At 42.4% G+C, this 23,063-nt stretch overlaps 2 protein-coding genes across 5 annotated transcripts in view; one reads left to right on the forward strand and one right to left on the reverse strand.

The window, feature by feature from the left end:
- The first annotated feature begins 3,554 nt into the window (after nt 1-3,554).
- LOC143983556 (protein S100-B-like) lies at nt 3,555-17,181 on the forward strand. Its single transcript, XM_077483364.1, has 3 exons — nt 3,555-3,690; nt 6,730-6,865; nt 14,744-17,181. The coding sequence occupies exons 1-3, from the start codon at nt 3,605-3,607 to the stop codon at nt 14,885-14,887; spliced, it is 366 nt and encodes a 121-aa protein (XP_077339490.1). The 5' UTR covers nt 3,555-3,604; the 3' UTR covers nt 14,888-17,181.
- The window catches only part of ITGA7 (integrin subunit alpha 7), a 206,745-nt gene continuing 200,767 nt past the window's right edge, over nt 17,086-23,063 (reverse strand). For 3 of the 4 annotated variants that reach the window (XM_077483363.1, XM_077483361.1, XM_077483360.1), the window contains one exon: nt 17,086-22,507. In XM_077483363.1, coding sequence (XP_077339489.1) covers nt 22,337-22,507 — 171 coding nt within the window. In that variant the 3' untranslated portion in view covers nt 17,086-22,336. The remainder of the gene's footprint in view (nt 22,508-23,063) is intronic. The other variant, XM_077483362.1, reaches the window with a different exon arrangement.

The raw sequence follows: 23,063 nt of genomic DNA on the forward strand, positions 1-23,063 counted from the left end.
TGTCAGTGCTCTCTATCTCGGTGCTGGTGTCAGTGCTCTCTATCTCGGTGCTGGTGTCAGTGCTCTCTATCATGGTGCTGGTGTCAGTGCTCTCTATCATGGTGCTGGTGTCAGTGCTTTCTATCACGGTGCTGGTGTCAGTGCTCTCTATCATGGTGCTGGTGTCAGTGCTCTCTATCACGGTGCTGGTGTCAGTGCTCTCTATCATGGTGCTGGTGTCAGTGCTCTCTATTACGGTGCTGGTGTCAGTGCTCTCTATCTCGGTGCTGGTGTCAGTGCTCTCAATCTCGGTGCTGGTGTGGTCTCAGTGCTCTCTATCATGGTGCTGGTGTCAGTGCTTTCACGGTGCTGGTGTCAGTGCTCTCTATCTCGGTGCTGGTGTCAGTGCTCAGTCTGTATCACAGTGCTGGTGTCAGTGCTCAGTCTCTATCGTGGTGCTGGTTTCAGACAGTGAGGGAGATAGCAGCGGAGAAGCCAATCAGCAGGCAGTGCCAGCATCATGGCTGAGGATCAGCACTGGACTGGCACCTCCGGACCACTGCAGTGGAGCCCTGCATAGGTGGGGTTAAGGGCCGGGCAGAGGGAGGGGCTCAAGCACAGGTTGGCACACTGGGACACTGGCACAGGACTGCGCTGCCCTGACTGTGGCACTGATCATCTCCTGCACCCCCTTCATAGCCTGACCCGACCTTGCCTCTCCTCCATGGCCTTCATGCGCTCCTGAATTGTCAAAATTTCACAGATAAAAAAAGAATGCTTGTCGTTGTCGATCCCAGATTCACTTAAAGAGGAAGTAAACCCTGATGAGTTTACTTCCTCTTTCATTCCCTGCAAAGGTAAAGCATAATGGACTAGTATGCCTCGCACAGTAGTCCATTATGTGTCACTTACCTGCCACAGGAGCCAGCAAAGTCACCGCTGTCCCCTGTAGTCCGGCGCATCCATCTTCTCGGTGGGGCTTGCTGTTCCCCTGCTGTCATTCGGTGAAGCCGCGATGACGTCACGCCCACGCATGCGCACAGGTGCCGCGCTCAGTGCGCCTGCGCGCCGCTGTCTACGGCGCATGCGCCGCAGACAGCGGTGCCTGTCTTTTGCCAAATATCTCCCAAACCGTGTAGGTTTAGGAGATATTTCTTGGACCTACAGGTAAGCCTTAATCTAGGCTTACAGTGGTGTGAAAAAGTGTTTGCCCCCTTCCTCATTTCCTGTTTTTTTGCATGTTTGTCACACTTAAGTGTTTCGGAACATCAAACTAATTTAAACAATAGTCAAGGACAACACAAGTAAACCCAAAATGCAATTTGTAAATGAAGGTGTTTATTATTAAAGGTGAAAAAAAATCCAAACCATCATGGCCCTGTGTGAAAAAGTGATTGCCCCCTAAACCTAATAACTGGTTGGGCCACCCTTAGCAGCAACAACTGCAACCAAGCGTTTGCGATAACGTGCAATGAGGCTTTTACAGCGTCCTGGAGGAATTTTGGCCCACTCATCTTTGCAGAATTGTCCTAATTCAGTTACATTAGAGGGTTTTCGAGCATGAACGGCCTTTTTAAGGTCATACCACAACATCTCAATAGGATTCATCTCAGGACTTTGGCTAGGCCACTCCAAAGTCTTCATTTTGTTTTTCTTCAGCCATTCGGTGGTGGACTTGCTGGTGTGTTTAGGATCATTGTCCTGCTGCAGAACCCAAGTTCGTTTCAGCTTGAGTACACGAACAGATGGTCGGACATTCTCCTTCAGGATCTCTTGGTAGACAGCAGAATTCATAGTTCCTTTTATCACGGCAAGTCTTCCAGGTCCTGAAGCAGCAAAACAGCCCCAGACCATCACACTACCACCACCATATTTTACTGTTGGTATAATGTTCTTTTTATGAAATGCAGTGTTCCTTCTACGCCAGATATACTTGGACACACACCTTCCAAAGAGTTCCACTTTTGTCTCATCGGTCCACAGAATGTTGTCCCAAAAGTCTTGGGGATCATCAAGATGTGTTGTGGAGAAATTGAGACGAGCTTTGATGTTCTTTTTGCTCAGCAGTGGTTTTCTCCTTGGAACTCTGCCATGCAGGCCATTTTTGCCCAGTCTTTTCCTGATGGTGGAGGCATGAACGCTGACCTTAACTGAGGCAAGTGAGGCCTGCAGTTCCTTGGACGTTGTTGTGGGGTCTTTTGTGACCTCTTGGATGAGTCGTCGCTGCGCTCTTGGGGTAATTTTGGGCGGCCGGCCACTCCTGGGAAGGTTCCCCACTGTTCCATGTCTTCGCCATTTGTGGATAATGGCTCTCACTGTGGTTCGCTGGATTCTTAAAGCTTTGGAAATGGCTTTATAACCCTTTCCAGACTGATAGATCTCAATTACTTTCTTTCTCAATTGTTCCTGAATTTCTTTGGGTTTCGGCATGATGTGTAGCTTTTAAGGATCTTCTGGTGGACCTTACTGTGTCAAGCAGCTCCTATTTAAGTGATGCCTTGATTGTGAACAGGTGTGGCAATAATCAGGCCTGGGTGTGGCTAGAGAAATTGAACTCAGGTGTGGACAACCACAGTTATAGTATGTTTTAACAAGGGGGGCAATCACTTTTTCACACAGGGCCTTGATGGTTTGGATTTTTTTTCACCTTTAATAATAAACACCTTCATTTACAAATTGCATTTTGTGTTTACTTGTGTTGTCCTTGACTATTGTTTAAATTGGTTTGATGTTCCGAAACACTTAAGTGTGACAAACATGCAAAGGAACAGGAAATGAGGAAGGGGGCAAACACTTTTTCACACCACTGTACCTGCAGGTCAAAGTGTGTTGTAAGGGTTTACAACCACTTTAACGCTTTTGTTATGTCAGTGTCCATGTTGTGGGACTATGTGTGCACAGCTAGTAAGTATTTTGTGGCGGAAAATATGACCTGGAGGTTTTTAAGGTTCGCCTGCCATTAAAGTTTGCAAACTTTTAGCCACGTTCGCGAAACGTCCTGTCGGAAGTTCGTCCATCACTAACTATGAAGTATATCCTCATAAATTGGAATTAGGCAGTGCTTTTGCCAGAACTGTACATTCAGTTTGGAGGGGATCACTCTGCCTCATCACTGTGCTGGCCAATGGTTATGCATAGTTCTGGTTATGGTGTCATTAGGCTGAATTTACAATGGTCAGGTAATTAACTACTGACACTAGTATATGCACTCAAATTGCACTTAAAATCCTTTAAAAATACAATGAAGTGTATTTACAATAAGTAATAAAACTATGAGAATCTATAATAAAAATCTACATAAGTAGATTACAAGTACTTATAAAATTTGTGCAAGTATTAAAACTATGATTCAATAGACTCCTTTGTACACATCGATGAGGGCAATAACCATAGCCAGTAATACTGCTCAGCATTTGAGTGATGATATCTACAGAAACAGATCTATTAATGTCTGTAGCTGAAAATACATTAGGCTGTGCATCCAATGGTTTATGCATTAACTTTCCATTATGCTGTCCTAATATCCCATTTATTGGCGGAAAGGAATTGCAACTAAGTGTTTTTTGATTTATGGGAAGAGTTTGGAAGAAGGTGGATACCACACTGCTCATCATAAGTGACTTATATGGTGAACAGTTCAGTTACCACAGCAGCCAGAAACATGGACACAGTGAAGGCAAAAGATGCCAGTCCTCCCAATTTGCCTGATGGGTAACTATGTTTATACTGTATATTGCTTAACTCTCCTACTAGGTGATTAGGTAATAATGTTATGTGCTGTAATTATTGTTGTCCTGCATTGTACCTATATTTCTCTATATTAGAATGTAATTGGTCATTAGCTCTTCTTTATCGGTTAGTTCGTAGACAGCAAAGGCAATAGGGCTTTAGTAAATGGGAACACAAACACTGGGGAATGGGTACATTACTAAGCAAAGGAAATGTATAATTTCTTGACATATTACACTTGCTTAGGAGACATAGTTAATGCTAAAAGTGGAGTCACCAATGAATTAACAGTCCTGACAAATAATACTCTATTGTTATTACGAAGATAACCATTATTCATTAAAAAAAAGTACTAATGTTTCCCATAAATTAGACAGTTGAACATACAAGGCTGTATTAGTAACTGTGTTTAGCATCGATGTAGTTTGACTTTTAGGTTACAAGAACTTAATTTTTTTTTACATTTTTTTTTCAGATCTAAATCCCTACACTCTAAATTTTGGGAAACTATTGAATTACCTATTTGGGTAATATAAATGTATATCACCCAAATAGGCAATTCAATTGTTTTCCCTGAATTGTCAGAGTGCACGTTTATCCAGTATTAGCATTTTGCAAGTATCCTTAGGATAAAATCAAGAAAACAATTTATTATCGACTAATTTGTGTCTTAAATAAATCAAGAACGAAGGGAGGTCAATACTTTTTCTTTGCAGGTATTATTTTAGGGCTCAGTCACATTGCTATGTTACAGTACCACAAGTTACAATGTATGCTTTACAATATGTTACTGCAACACCATGACTTTTGCCTGGCACCTTACTACACTGTTATAATGGCAAGCAAATACCTCCAATGCAGCACACAACAAAGCTCATGCTATATTTTGTAGTGCATTGCAATAAAAAAGTCAAATCTGAGTAATTTCAGATTTTTGGTACGTTGAAGTGCATTACCAGCCCATTTAAATGAATATGACTAGCTTAAAGCTTAAATCCAGGGAAAAGAAAAATCCTCTGATACATTGAGGCTCCCCCATCTTGCAAGTGTTAAATGCTTATTTATGCCTAGGGTACAAGTAAAAAGGACTTTACTTACCTAATTCCTCACTCCTACAAGTTCTCTCCATGTTATGCAACCACATCCTCTTCTCTAAGGTGCTCTAGTAGTTGCAGGCATTCAGACATCATTAGACTTGTGCTATTTGGTTTGTTTACAATAGGTTTTCGTTCAAAAATTTAATTTTAGGAGATTTGAATGTATCCGAATTTCCAAATGGGCATAGTAATGAATGGATACAAAAAGTTGAAACAAATTTAACAAAGGCATTTGTTAATTTAATTTCATTCAGATTCAGACAGTTGTTCAGGAGCGGGTGGGTGCAGCCTCCTTAACAACGACAAGTCATCTGCTTGTAGCAGGATTCCATGCTCTCAGTAGAATGTAAATAAAACAAATGCCGGCATAAAACATTTTTTTTTAAAAAGTATGTGGGGGTCCCCTGCAATCCATATCAGGCCCTTCAGGTCTGGTATGGATTTTAAGTGGAGCTTCATGACAAAAAGTAAAAAAAGAATGCGTAGGGTCCCACCCAAAATCCATTCCATATCCTTATCATATCAAAACATGCAGGCCAGGAAAAGGGGGGACAAGTGAACCATACCAGTCCACATGCCCTCAACATGGGGGGGGGCTTTGGGGAGGGGAGACCGAACACATCCCCTCCTGTGTCCTATCGCACACCTCAGGGATCCCTGAGGAAGTCACGTGGGTTGTGATGCAAAGTGTTGGGTGGAGCCTGGTGACATCACTTCTGGTCACAGCCAAGACCGGAAGTTTGGTGAGAACTGCAAAAAAGAACATACATTTTATTTGGGTACAGCATTGCACAATCGCGCAATTGTCAGTCAGGCAGGGTTCACACATATGCGAATTGGATGCGGCTTTCTCCGCATCCAATTCCCATAACATGTTAGTGTGACTGGCTTTCAATGGAGCTGGCTCACACATGTCCGGGGCTGCCGCGGTGCAGATTGAAAAAGAGTCCTGTGCGTGTTTGGGTCCCGTTCAAGTGCGAATTCAGGCAAAAATTTGGACCTGAATCTCACCTGAATGGGGGAACAGACACGCACCATACCCCAGGCACAAACCCGCGGCCGAACATGTGTGAACCCAGCCTTTAAGTAACGCAGTGCCGTATTGCAAAAAAGAAAATAGCCTGGTCGGGGGGGGGGGGGTAAATATTCTGGAGGGCAAGTGGTTAAAGAAACTTAAACAATAACAGACCTACTGGCCAGATCACCAGGTAATAACCTATGTTATAGGACAGTGATGGCAAACCTTGGCACCCCAGATGTTTTGGAACTACATTTCCCATGATGCTCATGTACTCTGCAGTGTAGTTGAGCATCATGGGAAATGTAGTTCCAAAACATCTGGGGTGCCAAGGTTTGCCATCACTGTTATAGGAGAACTCAGAAAAGCTAAGCCCCTGTACACACGGTCGGAGATTTCGACAACCAAATCCATCGGATTTTCTCAGTCGGATTTTCTCCGTCGGATCTTGTCCGAAACTGTTGAATACACACGGTCCGACTAAGTTGTCGAAAAATCCGATCTTTCAGAACGTGATGACGTAATTTCGTTACGATGGGACTAGATTCAGGCTAGTAGCCAATAGCTTTGATGTAGGAATTTGATCTGAGCATGCGTGGCACTTGGTCCGATCAAAATTCTCTACACATGATCGGATTACATCCGACCGGCGCAGTTGGTCGGGAAATATTTCCAACATGTTGGAAAATTGGGTCCGACGGAGATTCGGACGGAATCAGTCTGATGCATACCACACACAGTCGGATTATCTGACGATACGGTCCGATAAGATGCATTCCGACGGATTCTCCCACCGTGTGTACGCGGCATAAGACTGCTGTGTTAATACAATTGACAGACTGTGTTATGTTATATATGTCTTATTCTGGTCATAGTTACAATTTAAAGATACTTTGTATCTTACAGACAAGAGCTAACAGAACTAGAAAGATCAATGGTGAATATCATTCAGATCTTCCATTCTTATTCTGGAGAAGACTGTAGACTGAAGAAAAAAGATCTGAAAGAGTTAATTAACTCACAGATGTCCTCATTTGTCAAGGTGAGTAGAATAATTTCTGTGCAGCATAAGGTCACTTTCTTTATTTTCCAAATAGTATAAGGCTCCTGTCACATGGAGTCCACTTAGCTCAGCGGGAAATCTGTAAGCAGATCCCCTGCCAAACGGGGTGGATGTGACTTTTTTTTTTTACATCCATGACGTTCAATTTCTGCCTGTTGGATGCAGGCAGACCAGTACTAGCTCTATGAGCAGTAGACATATGCGATTAGTTTCCGTAAATTCGTACATTCGGGAGGATCCGAAATAAGAATTGCCATGCTTCCGAATTTTGTACGAAATTTTGTTTACGAAATTTGGATCCAAATTCCTAACGGACCTTTGTAATTGTTACAGAAAGTTAAAGGGATTGTAAAGTGAATTTAAAAAATAAATAAAAATAACAAACATGTTATACTTACCTCCACTGTGCAGCTCGTTTTGCACAGAGTGGCCCCCGAACCTGCTCTTCTGGGGTCCCTCGGCGGCTGTCTCAGCTTCCTCCCGCAGGTGCTTCTCACGTTCATGCGAGCTCCCTCGCATGGTGAGAAGCATCTGCGGGCGCGCTCCCGTGATACAGCCGGCGGCTATAGCTGCTCGCTGTATCACACGGTCCCGCCCCCCGGCGCTCCGCGTCAGTGGATGTGATTGACAGCAGCGCGAGCCAATGGCTGCGCTGCTTTTCATCCATCCACTCCAGCCAATCAGTGGCCAGGCTGAACGGTGGAAAGGACGTCGGGGGACGAGCGTGGGATTTTCAAGGGGTGACGTAAGTAAAACGGGGTGGGGGGGGGGGGGACGCAGGCACTGTCAGATGTTTTTTCACCTTAATGCATAGAATGCATTAAGGTGAAAAAACATTTACCTTTACAACCCCTTTAACAAACCTAAAAGTTATAAACCCAGGAAGTCAGCACAGCGCAGGGGTGGTGGGAGCCCTTCATAATGATAAATTCATCATAACGAACATTCGTAATTGTTACGAAAAGTTAACGAACCTAACGAAATTGACGGCGCACATGTCTAATGAGTAGCCAATTGTAAACAGACTTCACTCTCCGTTTACATCGGGCTACCTCTGTTCTGGTCTGCAAAAACAGAAAAGGGTGCAGTCTTTTTCAGTTTTTTTTCTGGACCTGAATGGATCTGGAGGAAGGCAGGTGTTAACCACTTGACCACTGGGCACTTAAACACCCTTAATAACCAGACCAATTTTCAGCTTTCGGTGCTCTCGCATTTTGAATGACAATTACTCAGTCATGCAACACTGGACCTATATGAAATTTTTGTCCTTTTTTTCACACAAATAGAGCTTTCTTTTGGTGGTATTTAATCACCGCTGGGTTGTTTTTTTTTTGTGCTATAAAAGAAAAAATACCGAAAATTCTGTAAAAAAACGAATTTTTCTTTGTTTCTGTTAGAAAATTTAGCAGATTAGTAATTTTTTCTTCATAAATTTTGGCCAAAATTTATACTACTACATATCTTTGGTAAAAATAAGTACAAATTGGTGGATATTATTTGGTCTTTGTGAAAGTTATAGAGTCCACAAGCTATGGTGCCAATATCTGAAAATTGATCACACCTGAAGGACTGACGGCCTATTTCAATTCTTGAGACCCTAACATGCCAGAAAAGTACAAATACCCCCCAAATGACCCCTTTTTGGAAAGAAGACATTCCAAGGTATTTAGTAAGAGGCATGATGAGTTTTTTGAAGTTGTCATTTTTTCCCACAATTCTTTGCAAAATCAAGATTCTTTTTACTTTTTTTTTTTTTTTTTCACAAAATTGTCATATTATCAGGTTATTTCTCACACACAGCATATGCATACCACAAATTACACCCCAAAACACATTCTTCTATTACTCCCGAGTATGGTGATACCACATGTGTGAGACTTTTACACAGCGTGGCCACATACAGAGGCCCAACATGCATGGAGCGCCATCAGGTGTTCTGGAGCACCCAGGACAATTCTGACATTTCTCTCCTACATGTAAAAATCATAATTTATTTGCTAGAAAATTACATAGAACTCCAAAACATTATATATGTTTTTTTAGCAAACACCCTGGAGAATACAATGGTGGTCTTTGCAACTTTTTATCTCGCACGGTATTTGCGCAGTAATTTTTCGAATGCTTTTTTTTGGAAAAAAAACTGTTTTGTGCTTAAAAAAAAAAAAAAACATCCCTTGTAATAGGAATATGGCATGACAGGTCCTCTTTACAGTGAGATGTGGGGTCAATAAGACCCACATCTCACCTCTAAGCTGGGAAGCCTGAAAAAAAAAAAGATTCTGGCTTTGATCGTATTAGCGATTCGGTAGAAGCACCGGAGGGCGGAGGGCGGCGGGAGATGTCTATGGCTGGGTATTGCAGGGTATCACCGACTATGGCTGGGTATCTCAGAGCATGGTGTTGCAGAGTACTGCGTTGCAGAGCATTGCAGGGTATTGGCGGGTGTTGCAGAGCATTGCAGAGTGTTGCAGGGTATTGGCGGGTGTTGCAGAGCATTGCAGAGTGTTGCAGGGTATCGGCGGGGGTTGCAGAGCATTGCAGAGTGTTGCAGGGTATCGGCGGGGGTTGCAGAGCATTGCAGAGTGTTGCAGGGTATCGGCGGGGGTTGCAGAGCATTGCAGAGTGTTGCAGGGTATTGGCGGGTGTTGCAGAGTGTTGCAGGGTATTGCAGAGCGTTGCGGAGTGTTGCAGGGCATTGCGGAGTGTTGCAGGGCATTGCGGAGTGTTGCAGGGCATTGCGGAGTGTTGCAGGGCATTGCAGAGTGTTGCAGGGCATTGCGGAGTGTTGCAGGGCATTGCGGAGTGTTGCAGGGCATTGCGGAGTGTTGCAGGGCATTGCGGAGTGTTGCAGGGCATTGCGGAGTGTTGCAGGGCAATGCAGAGTGTTGCAGGGCAATGCAGAGTGTTGCAGGGCAATGCAGAGTGTTGCAGGGCAATGCAGAGTGTTGCAGGGCATTGCAGAGTGTTGCAGGGCATTGCAGAGTATTTGCAGGGAATTGCAGAGTATTTGCAGGGAATTGCAGAGTAATGCAGAGTATTTGCAGGGAATTGCAGAGTAATGCAGAGTATTTGCAGGGAATTGCAGAGTAATGCAGAGTATTTGCAGGGAATTGCAGAGTAATGCAGAGTATTTGCAGGGAATTGCAGAGTAATGCAGAGTATTTGCAGGGATTTGAGGGGTTAATTTTCGGTGAGCAGCGATGTGGGCACTGTAGATGCAGCCCACATCGCTGCTGACACCGATCTCTTCCCCCTCCGCTGTACCGATCGGTACAGAGAGGGGGAGGGAGGAACCGGCGTCATAACATGACGCCGGCTTGTTTACAAGTGATCACTCCGTCATTTGACGGAGCGATCACGTGGTAAACGGCCGCGATGAGCGGCCGTTTACCGTGATTCGTGATGCGCCGGGTCCACTGGACCCAGCGGTCACGGATGCTCTCGTGTGCGCGCCCCAGGGGGCGCGCGAGAGCAGAATTCTGGGAGGCCGTTAATTAACGGCCTCTTAGAGTTAAACAACTGCCCTGATGCCGTTAATCGGCAATGGGCGGTTGTTAAGTGGTTAATTGGACATAAGTCTGTTTTTCATCTGCCTGTCCATAGGGCTCCATGGACCTTCTGATCAGGTCGTTTTGAAGAACTGTCAGGAGGACCTGGTCGGAATGCCCGTGTGAAAGGACCTTTCATATAGAACACTAGAAATGCAGTCATTATATTACTTCCTCACATTCATGTATCATTTACATGTAGACCAAGATGTCCAGCAAAAGTTAAGGCTACATTCACACCAGTGATTTAGGACAGTGCGAATTGTAGCAGCAGGAGATATTTCCAGCAGTAGTCCCTGCAGGTAATCACTGGCTGTGCAGGCAGTCGTGAATAACTGTGGCTGCCAGTGACCTGTCATTTTAGTGAACAGAGTCGGCAGCTGCACCTAGCCGCTCAAAGCCACAAGTCACACTGGCCTAGATCGCTGGTGTAAATGTAGCCTAATGCCGCGTACACATGATCGGAATTCCGTCCAGAAAAAGACAGATGAGAGCTTTTCATTGGAAAATGCAACCGTGTGTATGCTCCATCGAAATTTAGCTGTCCGAATTTCCGCCAGCCAAAAATTGATAGCATGTTCTCAATTTTCCCGACGGAAAAACTTTCTATCGGTAATTCCGATCGTGTGTATGTAATTCCGACACGCCAAAAATCATGCATGCTCAGATTCAACTACGAGACAGAAGCTATTGGCTACTGGCTATTGACCTTCCTTTTTCTAGTCACGTCATACACGTTGTACGTCACCACGTTATAAATTATCGTAATTTGATGTGACCGTGTTTAGGCAAGACAGCTTGAGCCGAATTCCATCGGAATTCCGTCGGGAAAACCATCAGAGCTTTTTCCGATGAGAATTCTGATTGTGTGTACACGGCATGAGACTCAAGTTTGGGCCTGGCTTTTTTTGCATTGCTACATTGGTCCAGCTTGGATCAATGTAATTATGTAAGTGTCATACTTGGGTGACTCCTATGCAAGCTGGAAATCACTCTAGTTTGGGTCCTGTGCCATTCAGACAAAACTTAATTTTTTTTACAATGAATGCAAAGTATTCTTTATTAGGATAAGGTGAGGATACAGTGAAGTGATGTGAGAAAACGTAAAGCACTCTATAAAGGGCGTCTGTGTGACCCCCTATGTTCACAATGCTGCAGGCAGCCACTCACTGGAAGCTAACTGCGATCACTATAGTAGCAGTGCCTACTATCAGAGGCAGATCTAGGCTTTGTGAGGTCTTAGGCAAAACTTAGATACGAGGCTCCACTTATGGCCATCAGCTACGCAGCAGGCCTTCGCAGCTTGAGATCCACGTGCGATGGATGGGAGGGGTGATGTGCGCGGACGCAACGTCACTCCTCATTGGCTGATGGCTGGAGCTCCAGAAGTCTTAGGTTACGCGAGAGGTGAATGTGACAGGGCTCCTAACACTGCCTGCCCACAGTAGTGTTAAAATGTCCTGTCAACTCTAAAATAAATTCACGATGCAAATAAGCTGTTCCCTTGCCATGAGGCCACAGGGCTCTTAATGCTGCCTGAGCAGTGTTTAGGTCCCCTGTCCCTCAAAACTGGGGTAATGTGTGTAGAACTACCCACGAACTAGATGCTTGGTAATTTTGGGTTCCCTGTTCAGCACCTCAATTTCAAGAACACCCTCAGCCCCTCTGACACAACTGGTTGAATAAATAACTACAGACGCAGCTAGCAACACCATCATAAAGTACCTTTCACCTTACTGTAGGATCTAGGCAATAAAGGAACACACACCTGCTTAGTGGTAGACACTATTTCACTATAATTAAGGACTTGCCTTAATGACAATTAAAGTGCAGTTCACTAAGCAGAGTAGAACTACCCTACAACGGTGGCACAGTCTATCCTCCTTTGACCTGCTCCTGTCACTTGCCAGTGGAGAGAACAAGCAGTATGGGGAACTGCAGCACCCACTACATGTGTTGGGTGGCCTGGAAGCCCCTGTGAGCATGAGGCCTTAAGCGACCGCCTAATTTGCCTAATTAAAGAGCCGTCTCTGCCTACTATAGTTATTTTAAAGTGATTGTAAAGTAAAGATTTGTTATTAAAATAATAAACATTGCATACTTACATGCTCTGTGCAATGGTATTGCACAGGGCGGCCTCAAACCTCCTCTTCTGCATTCCTCTGCCAGGGATCTTGGCACCTCTTGTTATGTGTCTGCCCCTATAGCAAGCTGCTTGCTTTGGGGCAGACATGCAGGCTTGCTCCCAAGCTGGGCAGTGTGTATCTACAGACACACACAGCGTGGCTCGGCCCTGCCAATGGCTCCCGCTGTTCTCAGCAAAGCCTGTGGGACCAAGAAAAGGGGAGAGAAGACCTGCAGCCAGGCTCAGCACTAGATCAATACAGGAGTCATCTAAGTGTTTTGGATGGAGAGGGAGGGAACACACAGTGAAAGGTTTTTACCTTAATGCAGAGAATGCATTATGGTAAGTAATAAAGAAGGTTTTCGATTTTAGAATTTAAAGTTCATCTGTCTCCCCGCAGGTTATAAATCTCCTTTTTTACATTAAAATACTGCCACCTTTTTGGATGATCTGTATGCCACGGTTAAATGATAAATTGCACAGTTTTTCCAGTACTGAGACTTCAGGTAGGAGGAGATTTCCACTATGGCCTGTATACACGCCCACATGTGTGATGTCAATACCATGTGATCTGGCTAGCTCTGAGAACAAGTAAATGTTCTTTCCAGCATAAAAGACACAACTGAGCATGTGCAGGTTGGCTAGGCTGCCTGTGTTACCTGGCTTTCCCCAGATAGACAGTGCAGGAGGGGAGGATCTGTGCATACAGGATAAAACAGCCTTTTTACACAATGCAGAGGATTAACCTCTTAAATTCCACAGTGAGTATAACAAGCATGCTATGCTGCATATACAGACAAATTATACTGTTGTGGGTTTAGTAACATTTTAAGTTTCCACAGTGATTGGCCAGGTATAGCATATACTTACATTGCACCAATGTAACTATGCAGAAGAAAAAACTACCTAAACTTCAGCTTTAAACCGGTTACCTAGTCATATGGTTTAAAGTGGTTGTAAACCCTTTACAGACACTTTAACCTACAGAGATTAAGGCTTACCTATAGGTGCTTGAAATATCTCCCAAACCTGTACGGTCTAGGAGATATTTGCAAATAGCCATACAGTGATTTCTTCTTCGCATGTGCCGAAGTTAAAAAAGGGCACGCTGTGCCGTTTCTAGCTCGGGTCATGCTGTTAAAGGCGGCTCCCACGCGCATGCAGGGAAGTGACGTCAAGCGACTCTGGGCAGTCACAGAGCCGGAGTTTGCAGCCCCGGAAGGAAGAGGGGTGAAGAATGGACGCTCGTTGCTAGCGAGGAAGATGGTGACATCGCGGGCTTCTCCTGCAGGTAAGTGTCACATAATGGGCAGAGAAACAAAGAGGAAGTAACACCCATAAGGGTTTACTTCCTCTTTAAAACTTTTTTCAAGTTATTGTTGTTGCAACTGCTCAACCACCAATGGCAGTATCATTATATGTATTACCCATACATACAGTTATCAAAATGCAACATTTTTGTGATACAGTAGTGGTGTTCTAAATAAGACATGAAACAACGGTAACTTGATTGCTGCTAATTTAAAATTTAAAACTATTTCTACATTGATTCAATCTGCCCCATAACACTAATATATAACACTAATATACCAACCTCCTATCAGAATTTCTTGTGCCTCCTGCAGCTCCCCGGGTGTGAAAAAACAACAGGATTTTAGGATAGACATATTTAAAGTCTGCAAGGTTTAAAGGAAACATTTAAGTTGAAATTGGCCTTTAAATTGTCAAAAAATTTTCAGCACTATATTAGAATGGAAGTTTACAATTTTCTAACCAAAAAGGTATTTCTTTAATACAGTTATTTTTTATAGTTCCGACAATTTACACAGCGCTACATATTGTACTACATATTGTACAATTAACATCAGTATCTGCCCTATAATAAGGTCCCTATCTCACATGTACTAGGGTGAGTCTACGCAGGAACCAGCTAACCTGCCAGAATGCCTTTGGAATATGGGGGGAAACCCATGAAGAATGGGGAGAATGTGCAAACTCCATGCATTTAGTGTCCCCAGTTGGGAATCCAATCGATAACCCTGGTGCATCAAGGCATAGGTGCTAACCACTAAGCCACTGCGCTATTCATATTAGTAAATAGATCCATTTTATTTCACATATCTTTGTATGCTGTAATGACATCTGAATAACAGAATTGTTTGTTTATACTGTTTCTCACCGCAGCAAATTCATGATACCAAGACACTAGATGTCATTTTCTCAGATTTGGATGCAAACCAGGACCGGGAGATAGATTTCAGTGAATTTGCAGCCCTGGTTGCTATGGTTACCTCAGCCTGCCATGTCTCCTTCCATGAAATACAGTGACTACACGTAATCCAGGAGATGACACCAACAGCACGCAACAGAATGTCAAGTTCTATTTTAGTTTAATTTTCAGTTTTTAAAGAAATGGTGTTCACATTAAAAGTGAATGGGATTTTGTGTGTATATTGGCATATAATGATCTCATTAAGCAACCAGTTGTAGACAATTGGGTGAGCTAGACACACCCCAAAAAAATGTAATTGAGGTACACAGGATTAATGTAGTACACCCTGCTCTTATGTCATGCTGCTGTTTTACTGCCAATTCCCGTCTGTCAAAATGTCAGGACCAGTAACACGGATATCTCATTGTGTTGCGTTGAAGTGGTGTAAACACTGATGTATCTTTTCTCTCTATCACAACGTAAGCTTGATGATCAGTCTATGCTTTTCTTTTATTCCACATACATGTAAATGCAAGGCAAATGCTTCTCAGTCACCCTTGTACCCTGGTTCTAAACGTGCATGATCATACTTATATCCCATCATAAAAACTTCTGTGTGCCCTGGGAACCCCTTGAGCCTGACATCTATGCTGAATACAGCACTGTGCTCAGCAAAACAGCATAGAGAAGGTGCAAACAGAGGGGCAGCTGCATACCCTTTAAAGAGGACCTGAACTGTGGTAACTGTGCCCAAAAGGGCAGACAGAAGGCAACAGACTAATCATCAGTATTGTGGTCTCCCTGCTGTGGATCTTTCCAACAATCTTAGCATGCCTATGCCTCTCTGAGGAGGCAGCCATCTTGGTAAAGGCAGGACTACGCTTTCTCACATCAGAGCTACCCTCCTAACTTCTGGTGTTCTGCTGACTGGTGGAGAATAATTAAGCATCAGGTGCAGAAGTAGAGGAAGCACAGATTCACAGATGGAATGAGGCAGAAGCAGGGAAATACTTACATTATAGCATCTTCAAATCTTACTTCAACTCTTATGAGAACAGCAGAGAGACAGCAGTACCATAGAATCTCACCCTGCAGACAGAACCTGCTCCTAACTCCCAGCCTGGCCAACCCTTGATCCATACTCATCCTCTACTTTGGTCCTTGCCTTATCTATACACCAACTGGATTCAATACCTCACAACCCCCATGTTTTCCTTTTTTTCTCTCTCACTTTCTCTCTTACGTTAAGCACTATTGCATTTTGTAATCCTGGGTGCCCCCCCCCCAAGGTAGAACAGGGGCAAATGGTTCCTAATGTCCATTCTTAATCAGCTGACTCTTGATCTATGTAGAAACACACAGAAAATTCTGATGTCTTGTGAGAAAATATCATTTGCTTGTTGTCTTTATTTATAATGGTAACAATAGAATATATAACTACACTTGTTCTCTTTATCAGTAATGGTTGTTTCTCTTGGAAAATTCTGTAAAAAAATTTGTAAAAGAAAAGAATCTCACACAACAGATATGAAGCTACAAAGCCAAAGGCACATGAGGAAGTGCACTGCTATTTTTCAGGGGGAATTCAAAACAAAAGGAACATTTTCAGGGTACTGCTTAGGTCCCGTTAACATTTCTAAATGTTCTCTATAATATAGCAAATCTTCACTTTGTGTTAGCGTCTACTTTCATAAGTGGAGTGGGAACATTATGTTAGCCTGTTAGCATTGCTCAGATGGTCCCTTAGAAGGCCATCTACACGATCCCTTACTTAGGGCAGACATACATGGATCAAAATTTGGCTGGTTCAGTAGGGACCGCCAAATTTCGATCCATGTACGGGCAGGCTGATTACCCAACCATCCTTTCTGGCTTTTCCAAAATGATAAGTGCCGCCAGCTACAACTAGCAACATTGATCATTGTATTTTGACAGTGGGAAGTCAGCCCGCCATCAGAACACAACACATCAAGAGTAATTTCCCCATATACCTCAAATGTGTGGATGGCAGAATTGGATAATTTTTTTTTTCATTCAACCCGTTAGTTGAATAAAAAATAAAAAATTAATGTATGGCCAGCCTCAACCATGATGCTGTTCTTACCAAGTTTGGACAAATGCCACCGCAATTCATAAAGATGGCCTCACAGTTTTGCACTAGATGACAACTGAATTCAAAATAAGGCACTGTGAATTTCATCTAGACATGTATGATGACTCAATATCCCTGCTTCATGGACTGTGGACTGTGAATCTCACTTAAACCAATCAATATATTTTCCAGATCGACACAAAAAAATAATACTTCACAAAATTATTGTATAAATATATTTATTTATGTTGCCATATTCTAAGCTTTTGTATTATTCACATTCATCATGACAATAAAAAAAAACATATTCTCCAATGAGCCAATGTGATTTATTATATGTAGCTATCATCAAGTCACATTCAGTGTTGTGGTATCAGCACCTGTTAATACATATACTGCAACATGAAAATGAAGGGACATAACACACTAATGGACAAGGAATATGTCAGAGAAGTCCAGCATCAGATGTCAAGGTTTTTTGTGGAAACATTTGATATAATTTTTTTTTTTTTTTAATAACAAAGAATTTGTGGTACACGTTATGGCAAAGGACCTCAGAACACTAACCAAATTTGGAGGAAATGTTAGTAAATCCATATGGAAAACATTGTTCTACTTTCAAACATCTTATGCTACGTACACACAAGCGAAATCTCCGAATTCCGCTCAAGCTTGTCTTGTATACCTACGGTCAGACAAAAGTTCTCTGAACTTTCGACTGTCAAGAACGAGGTGACGTACAACACTACGATTTGCCGCGAAAATTAAGTTCAATGCTTCCGAGCATGCATGAATTTTTGCATGTCCAAATTGCACACAGAAGATCGCATTTTCGGCTAGGAACTTTTCCTGACCGAAAAATAGAGAACCTGCTCCCAGGCTTTTGCTGACTGGAATTCCGCCAGCAAAAGACCGATGGAGCATACACACGGTCGCATTTTCTGACAAAAAGCTCTCATCAGAGTTTTGCTGGCGGCATTTCCGATAGTGTGTACGTGGCATCACAGGATACGTTCATTGTTGTACAAAGTATACTATACCACCCACCTACATATATGTTATATATTATGGATTCCAGATGAAGACATACTATACGAAAATGTTCTAGCCACTGTGTATGTTAATATAGTTTCATCTCTTTTCTTTTTCCTGCTAAATGTGTCATTGCAGTAAACTGCTGTAGAGTTAAATGGGGCTGTCTATGGAGCACTTACAGACTAAGAAGGTGGTCGCTTTCAAATCTATTGCAGCTTATTAAGCAAGCACGGCCAGCCGGGAAGAGAGAAGTACTGAAAAGATATGGACAAAGCTTAGGGCAGGTGACGACTGTCAAATCTCAGGTTCTTGGTATCTATTATATGTAAGTTTAAGGGGGCTGAAGATTTGGTCATAAAACTGAACTCTGGGCTAACAGCTAAATACACCTTTGAAATAAATATAAGGAAGCTTTATTACAAGCCAAAGGATTTGTATTCCTATCCATCCAATCCTGAGATAAACAATGCAGTTAAGTAACAAAGCCTGATTACCTTCTTGCTCTCAACCACTGACTGAACAGTGAGGTAGCAGCAAGAGACTGATGAGGTAATCTCTATGCTCTCCTTCTGTGAGCATTTTTCTTGTCAGAGCATGTGAATGCAGAATAACTGATTGGCCCCAAGTACTGCCCCCCCCGCTGAGTGTTGCTCTATAGTGCAAGAGGCTAAAATCAAGTAAGAGGCAAGAGGCTAAAATTCCAGTATGTATACTAGCTGCATTTAAAATACATTGAATGCTTCTTTTTTTTTTTCGAAAACTATATAACTGCATTCATTAGTGTATTTTTAATATCTGCCTGGAGTTCAGCTTTATGCGTATGCAGCCTTTAGGTCAAGCACCCTGTATTCACCGCCAATATCTATATTCACTACTTCAATACCTATATTCACCCTATGTGAAACTACACAACTACACATTTTGCATTATTAATACAAACTCTCTTTCATCTCACTTGCTCACCCACTGCTTCAAAGTTTATCCACAATAATTAATTTCTTCTAGGTGCCATGTGCAAAAAATTGGTTACAAAAAAAGCATATTAACATTTATTCTAGTTGCATATTGACAAGTGAAATGTGCATTCAAGCAAACTTAATTTAAAGCAGTTCTGCACCTAAAATAAAAATATTAAAAGCCAGCAGCTACTAATATTGCAGCTGCTGACTTTTAATAAAATCACACTTACCTGTCCCAGGGTCCAGCGATGTCGGTGGCAGATGACGAGCGATCGCTCGTCTCGCTGCTGCCCCCGCCGCCATCCTCTGTCAGGGAATCGAGAAGTGAAGCATTACAGCTTCACTGCCCGGTTCCCTACTGCGCATGCGCGAGTCGCGCTGCGCGTCTCTTATGGTCCCCCGCTGTGTTTCTGGGAACTGTGTGTTTCCCAGAACACAATGGGGGGGGGGGGTCTGCGGCGGTCTGGCCGGAAGTGGGTGCAGTTACCTGGATTATCCAGTTAACTGCACCCCCCTCCCCCCTGAAAGGTGCCGATTGTGGCACCGGAGGGGGGGAGGGATCAGATTAGCGGAACTTCCCCTTTAGGGTGAAGAACCGCTTTAAAGAGAGTGCCACATTAGGGTTTGATATTACAATATGGTACCTTCATCCCGAAAATATGAAGGGAAATAGGAAAAAGGCATGGCTACATTTTTTGGTAAGATGATCCACCTAATGGGTCTCCACAGCAGATATATGATATACCTTTATTTACCTTATACCTTTATTTTACATGTAATTTGATCTGTATTATATGAATAATGTATGTCTTTATTTGTAGTCATATGATCTCGCATATGTACTATAAAGCTCCTAAAGAAGTGGTAGACTTCATCTGCGAAACATGTAAAGCAAGCAATACACAGATGGTAGTACAGTTCTAAGATGTCACATTTGTGTGATTGTAGAGCCAATGTTTTTTGCGTATCATGTTTGGTTTTAAATATATGTTACATAGTTTACTATGTAACTATGTTTGGTTTTAAATATATTTGTATTTTTATACATTTTTTTGTAAAAAAATTTATAAAACTTTTATCTGAGACTGTTATCTTCAGTTGTCATACTGTACCATTAAAGTCCACTCCAAGTCTCCTTTTTCTTATTTGCCTTCATTCAAGCAAACTTACCATTTACTGCATGATGAAGCAGAGCATGCTGTATAGTATATATAAAGTATTATCCCTTAACCTCCCACACCCCTACTTCCCTTCTTCTACCCCATAGTCTTTTTTACTGCTGCCACCCCGCTCATTATCACACTTTCTGACCCTAATACTTTGTTCTTCACTCATGCAGTGCAGTACTTGGCTAAGCTCATCCTTGCTCATGCAAGGTTATGAGTGGCCATTTGCAGTTCAGGGGCTTAAAATATATTCAAATCTAAATCTTCTGTGCATGTAATGGAAGTATTGTAAGTTACATAGTTGGTAAGGTTGAATAAAGACAATGACCCATCCAGTTCAACCGGTGTGTGTGTGTGTATATATGTCCATGTTACTACCATTTCCTATTTTCCCATATATAGCGTTCACTAGATACTAAAAGTACATGTTATCATTTTGTGGAGACATGTACCTGGTAGAGAGGGGTTGGAATTACCTAGTAAGTTGCATAACAGGCCAGGATTATTACCAGAAATGCAATAAAAAAGGTTCAGGCTAGTTTGAAATTTGAACATATGTTTAAAACCCGTTGAACTACCCTGATGTACCATCTCAACTCTTTAGTTTGGGTAACTCACAAGGGAAGTAAAAGCATATGCTTGTGCAAACAACTGTCCTTTTTTTGGGTGTCTCTGTGCAGGTGTACTTGCAGCTTGCTCATATTTCATTACTTCGGGTATTTTCAGGAAAATGTAGAATGGATTTTGTACAATGTGAATCTAACTCCTTTTGGAATCATGCCCACCAGGCCAACTTTTATTTGTCCTGTATATGTTAACTGAGTATCATGTAATGCCTCTATCAACCAGTTGGGTATTATAAATTGTGTGTGAATAATATTTTATGTTGTCCCCTTTGTCTTTGTATTGCTATGCTAAAGTATTTCCATACATAATTCTAAAAAGAGAAAGATGGAAAATAGGTATAGCATGGTACAAGCAAACATAATGCTTCTGTATTGAAACAGAAGGAAGCACAAAGTAGTTCTGAGTATCCTGAAGCTACAGTAGGGCTCAGAAAATCCCTGGGTCTAAAGTTGGTCTGTATTGCTGTTTCCCCATGGGATAAAGTAGCAATCACATTTTAATGATTATGACAAAAAATGCAGTTATGAGATAGTTTGGTTTAGAATTTGGACTTAAGGCACTAAATGGTATACTATTTTTATTCATATTTGTACTGCAACACATTTCAGATCAACTGAGTTCTTCATCAGGACCCTGGTTGTATGGAACAGGTTGTACCACACATTAATACAGAATTATGAAATACTTTTTACTACTTAAAGTTTGGTTCCTTAATTTGCTAATACAAACTGGTATGTTGAACTGGCAAGAAGCAGAGTCCAAAAGACTATCGTATAGTGGACTAGTAGGAAGCAGGGTCCAAAGGACTATCCTGTGTTGAGAAGAGTAGTGGAATGACTGATTGCAATTAACCCTCATAACTGTGTTCTAGGTCTCTTTTTGCCTTATCCGGTCTATTTTATCAACTGTTACCTTGACTGAAAAACTTCAGGAAAATTGTCATTACAGTATGACTGAAAGACATATTAACTGGATTGTCATATGGAGAACTTACACTATTCATTTACACTTCTCAGTACCATTCCCAGAGGTACTCCATGAGTACCCCCATTGTTTAATATAAAACGTTATCTTGGGGTTAAGGCATAAATATTAATCATGCATTCACTCAGTGTAACTGGCTCATCTCCATTATACTTAAATCATTCAAACTTGAGATTTAGCACAGGTTCATTTAGACATTGTGTATGTTTATAAGCCAGTGTTCATACTCTTGCAAATATATACACAGCAAAATATCAAGTTCTTATTGTATAGTAGAAAGAGTCTTAATAATTCATGTGAATATCCAGACATCTGTACATTCCTGAAAGTCTCTGTGGTAAAAGTGTTGTAGGCCACCAGTGATGTTACAGGGTCAAGTGTCATTGACTGCCGAAGCAGACCAATTCTCTGGGGGACCCACAAAAGTTTTATATAGTCCTCCTGGGAAACCAACATTATTATTACTTGAAGGAAGTGGCTTTAGAACCAACCATGGTTTCTTCACTCCACAAGCTCTGGCGAGCTGATGTTGCAATATTACGCCAAGGCTGCAATATCTCCAAATATCATCATTTCTTTATATACAAAAGAGCATAAAACCAAATACAACAAACTACCCAAAAGTAAAGGATCCAGCCTTCCCATTGCAAGGACTGCTCACAGGAGGGGGTCATATCCCATCAGGGAAGGATACCGATGATGTTAGGAATAATTGTTTACAGAGCCATCCTCAGTCCAGTTTGTCACCCAGTCTTTCTTTTTAATGGTCCCTGTCTTCTCCTCCAGAACCATGGGTCTCTCCTCCCGTGGGATCTTCACAGCGTGGTACTGTGGCAGCTTCTCTTGGTAATGCTTCCTCTTAAAAAACCCACACTATAAAGAAAATAGGTCAACATTAGGGAACATGGCAAAGTAATTAAGAACAAGTATGTGTGTACAACACCATCCAGCCTGGGTCTGGAATTTGTAGAATATGTTTGAGCTACTAAAATGCTGGAGAGAGGAGTGGACTGTGTTGTCCATAACAACTAATTTTACTTTACATTAATATGCTAAAAACGTGACATAGAAAATTTACTCTGTGCCTGTAAATATTTTATATCCAATTGCAGTCTGCATAACGCCGTTATACGGTGGCAAATCGACACTCCTGTGCCGGATCATGTACCTAGCACATGATCCGGCACTTCCAGGTAGAGGGCACGTGCGTGCCACCAGCACGATGCTTGTGCTGTGATTAGTCACAGCAGAAGCCGATCAGCAGGTAGTGGCCAATGACCGCTGGCACCCGCTGATCAGCGAGGAGAAAGCCAGACAAGGCAGAGCTCTGTCCTGTCAGCGGGGATGTGCTGGATTTTGTTTCCCTGTATGTCAATGCAGCCTTTTTAACAGAATACCATATGCATAGCTCCCAACTGTCCCTGATTTG

This window comes from Lithobates pipiens, unplaced genomic scaffold (genome assembly GCF_037356315.1).
Source record: "Lithobates pipiens isolate NorthernLeopardFrog02 unplaced genomic scaffold, aLitPip1_a1.2 Scaffold_16, whole genome shotgun sequence".
Classification (NCBI taxonomy): Eukaryota; Metazoa; Chordata; class Amphibia; order Anura; family Ranidae; genus Lithobates; species Lithobates pipiens.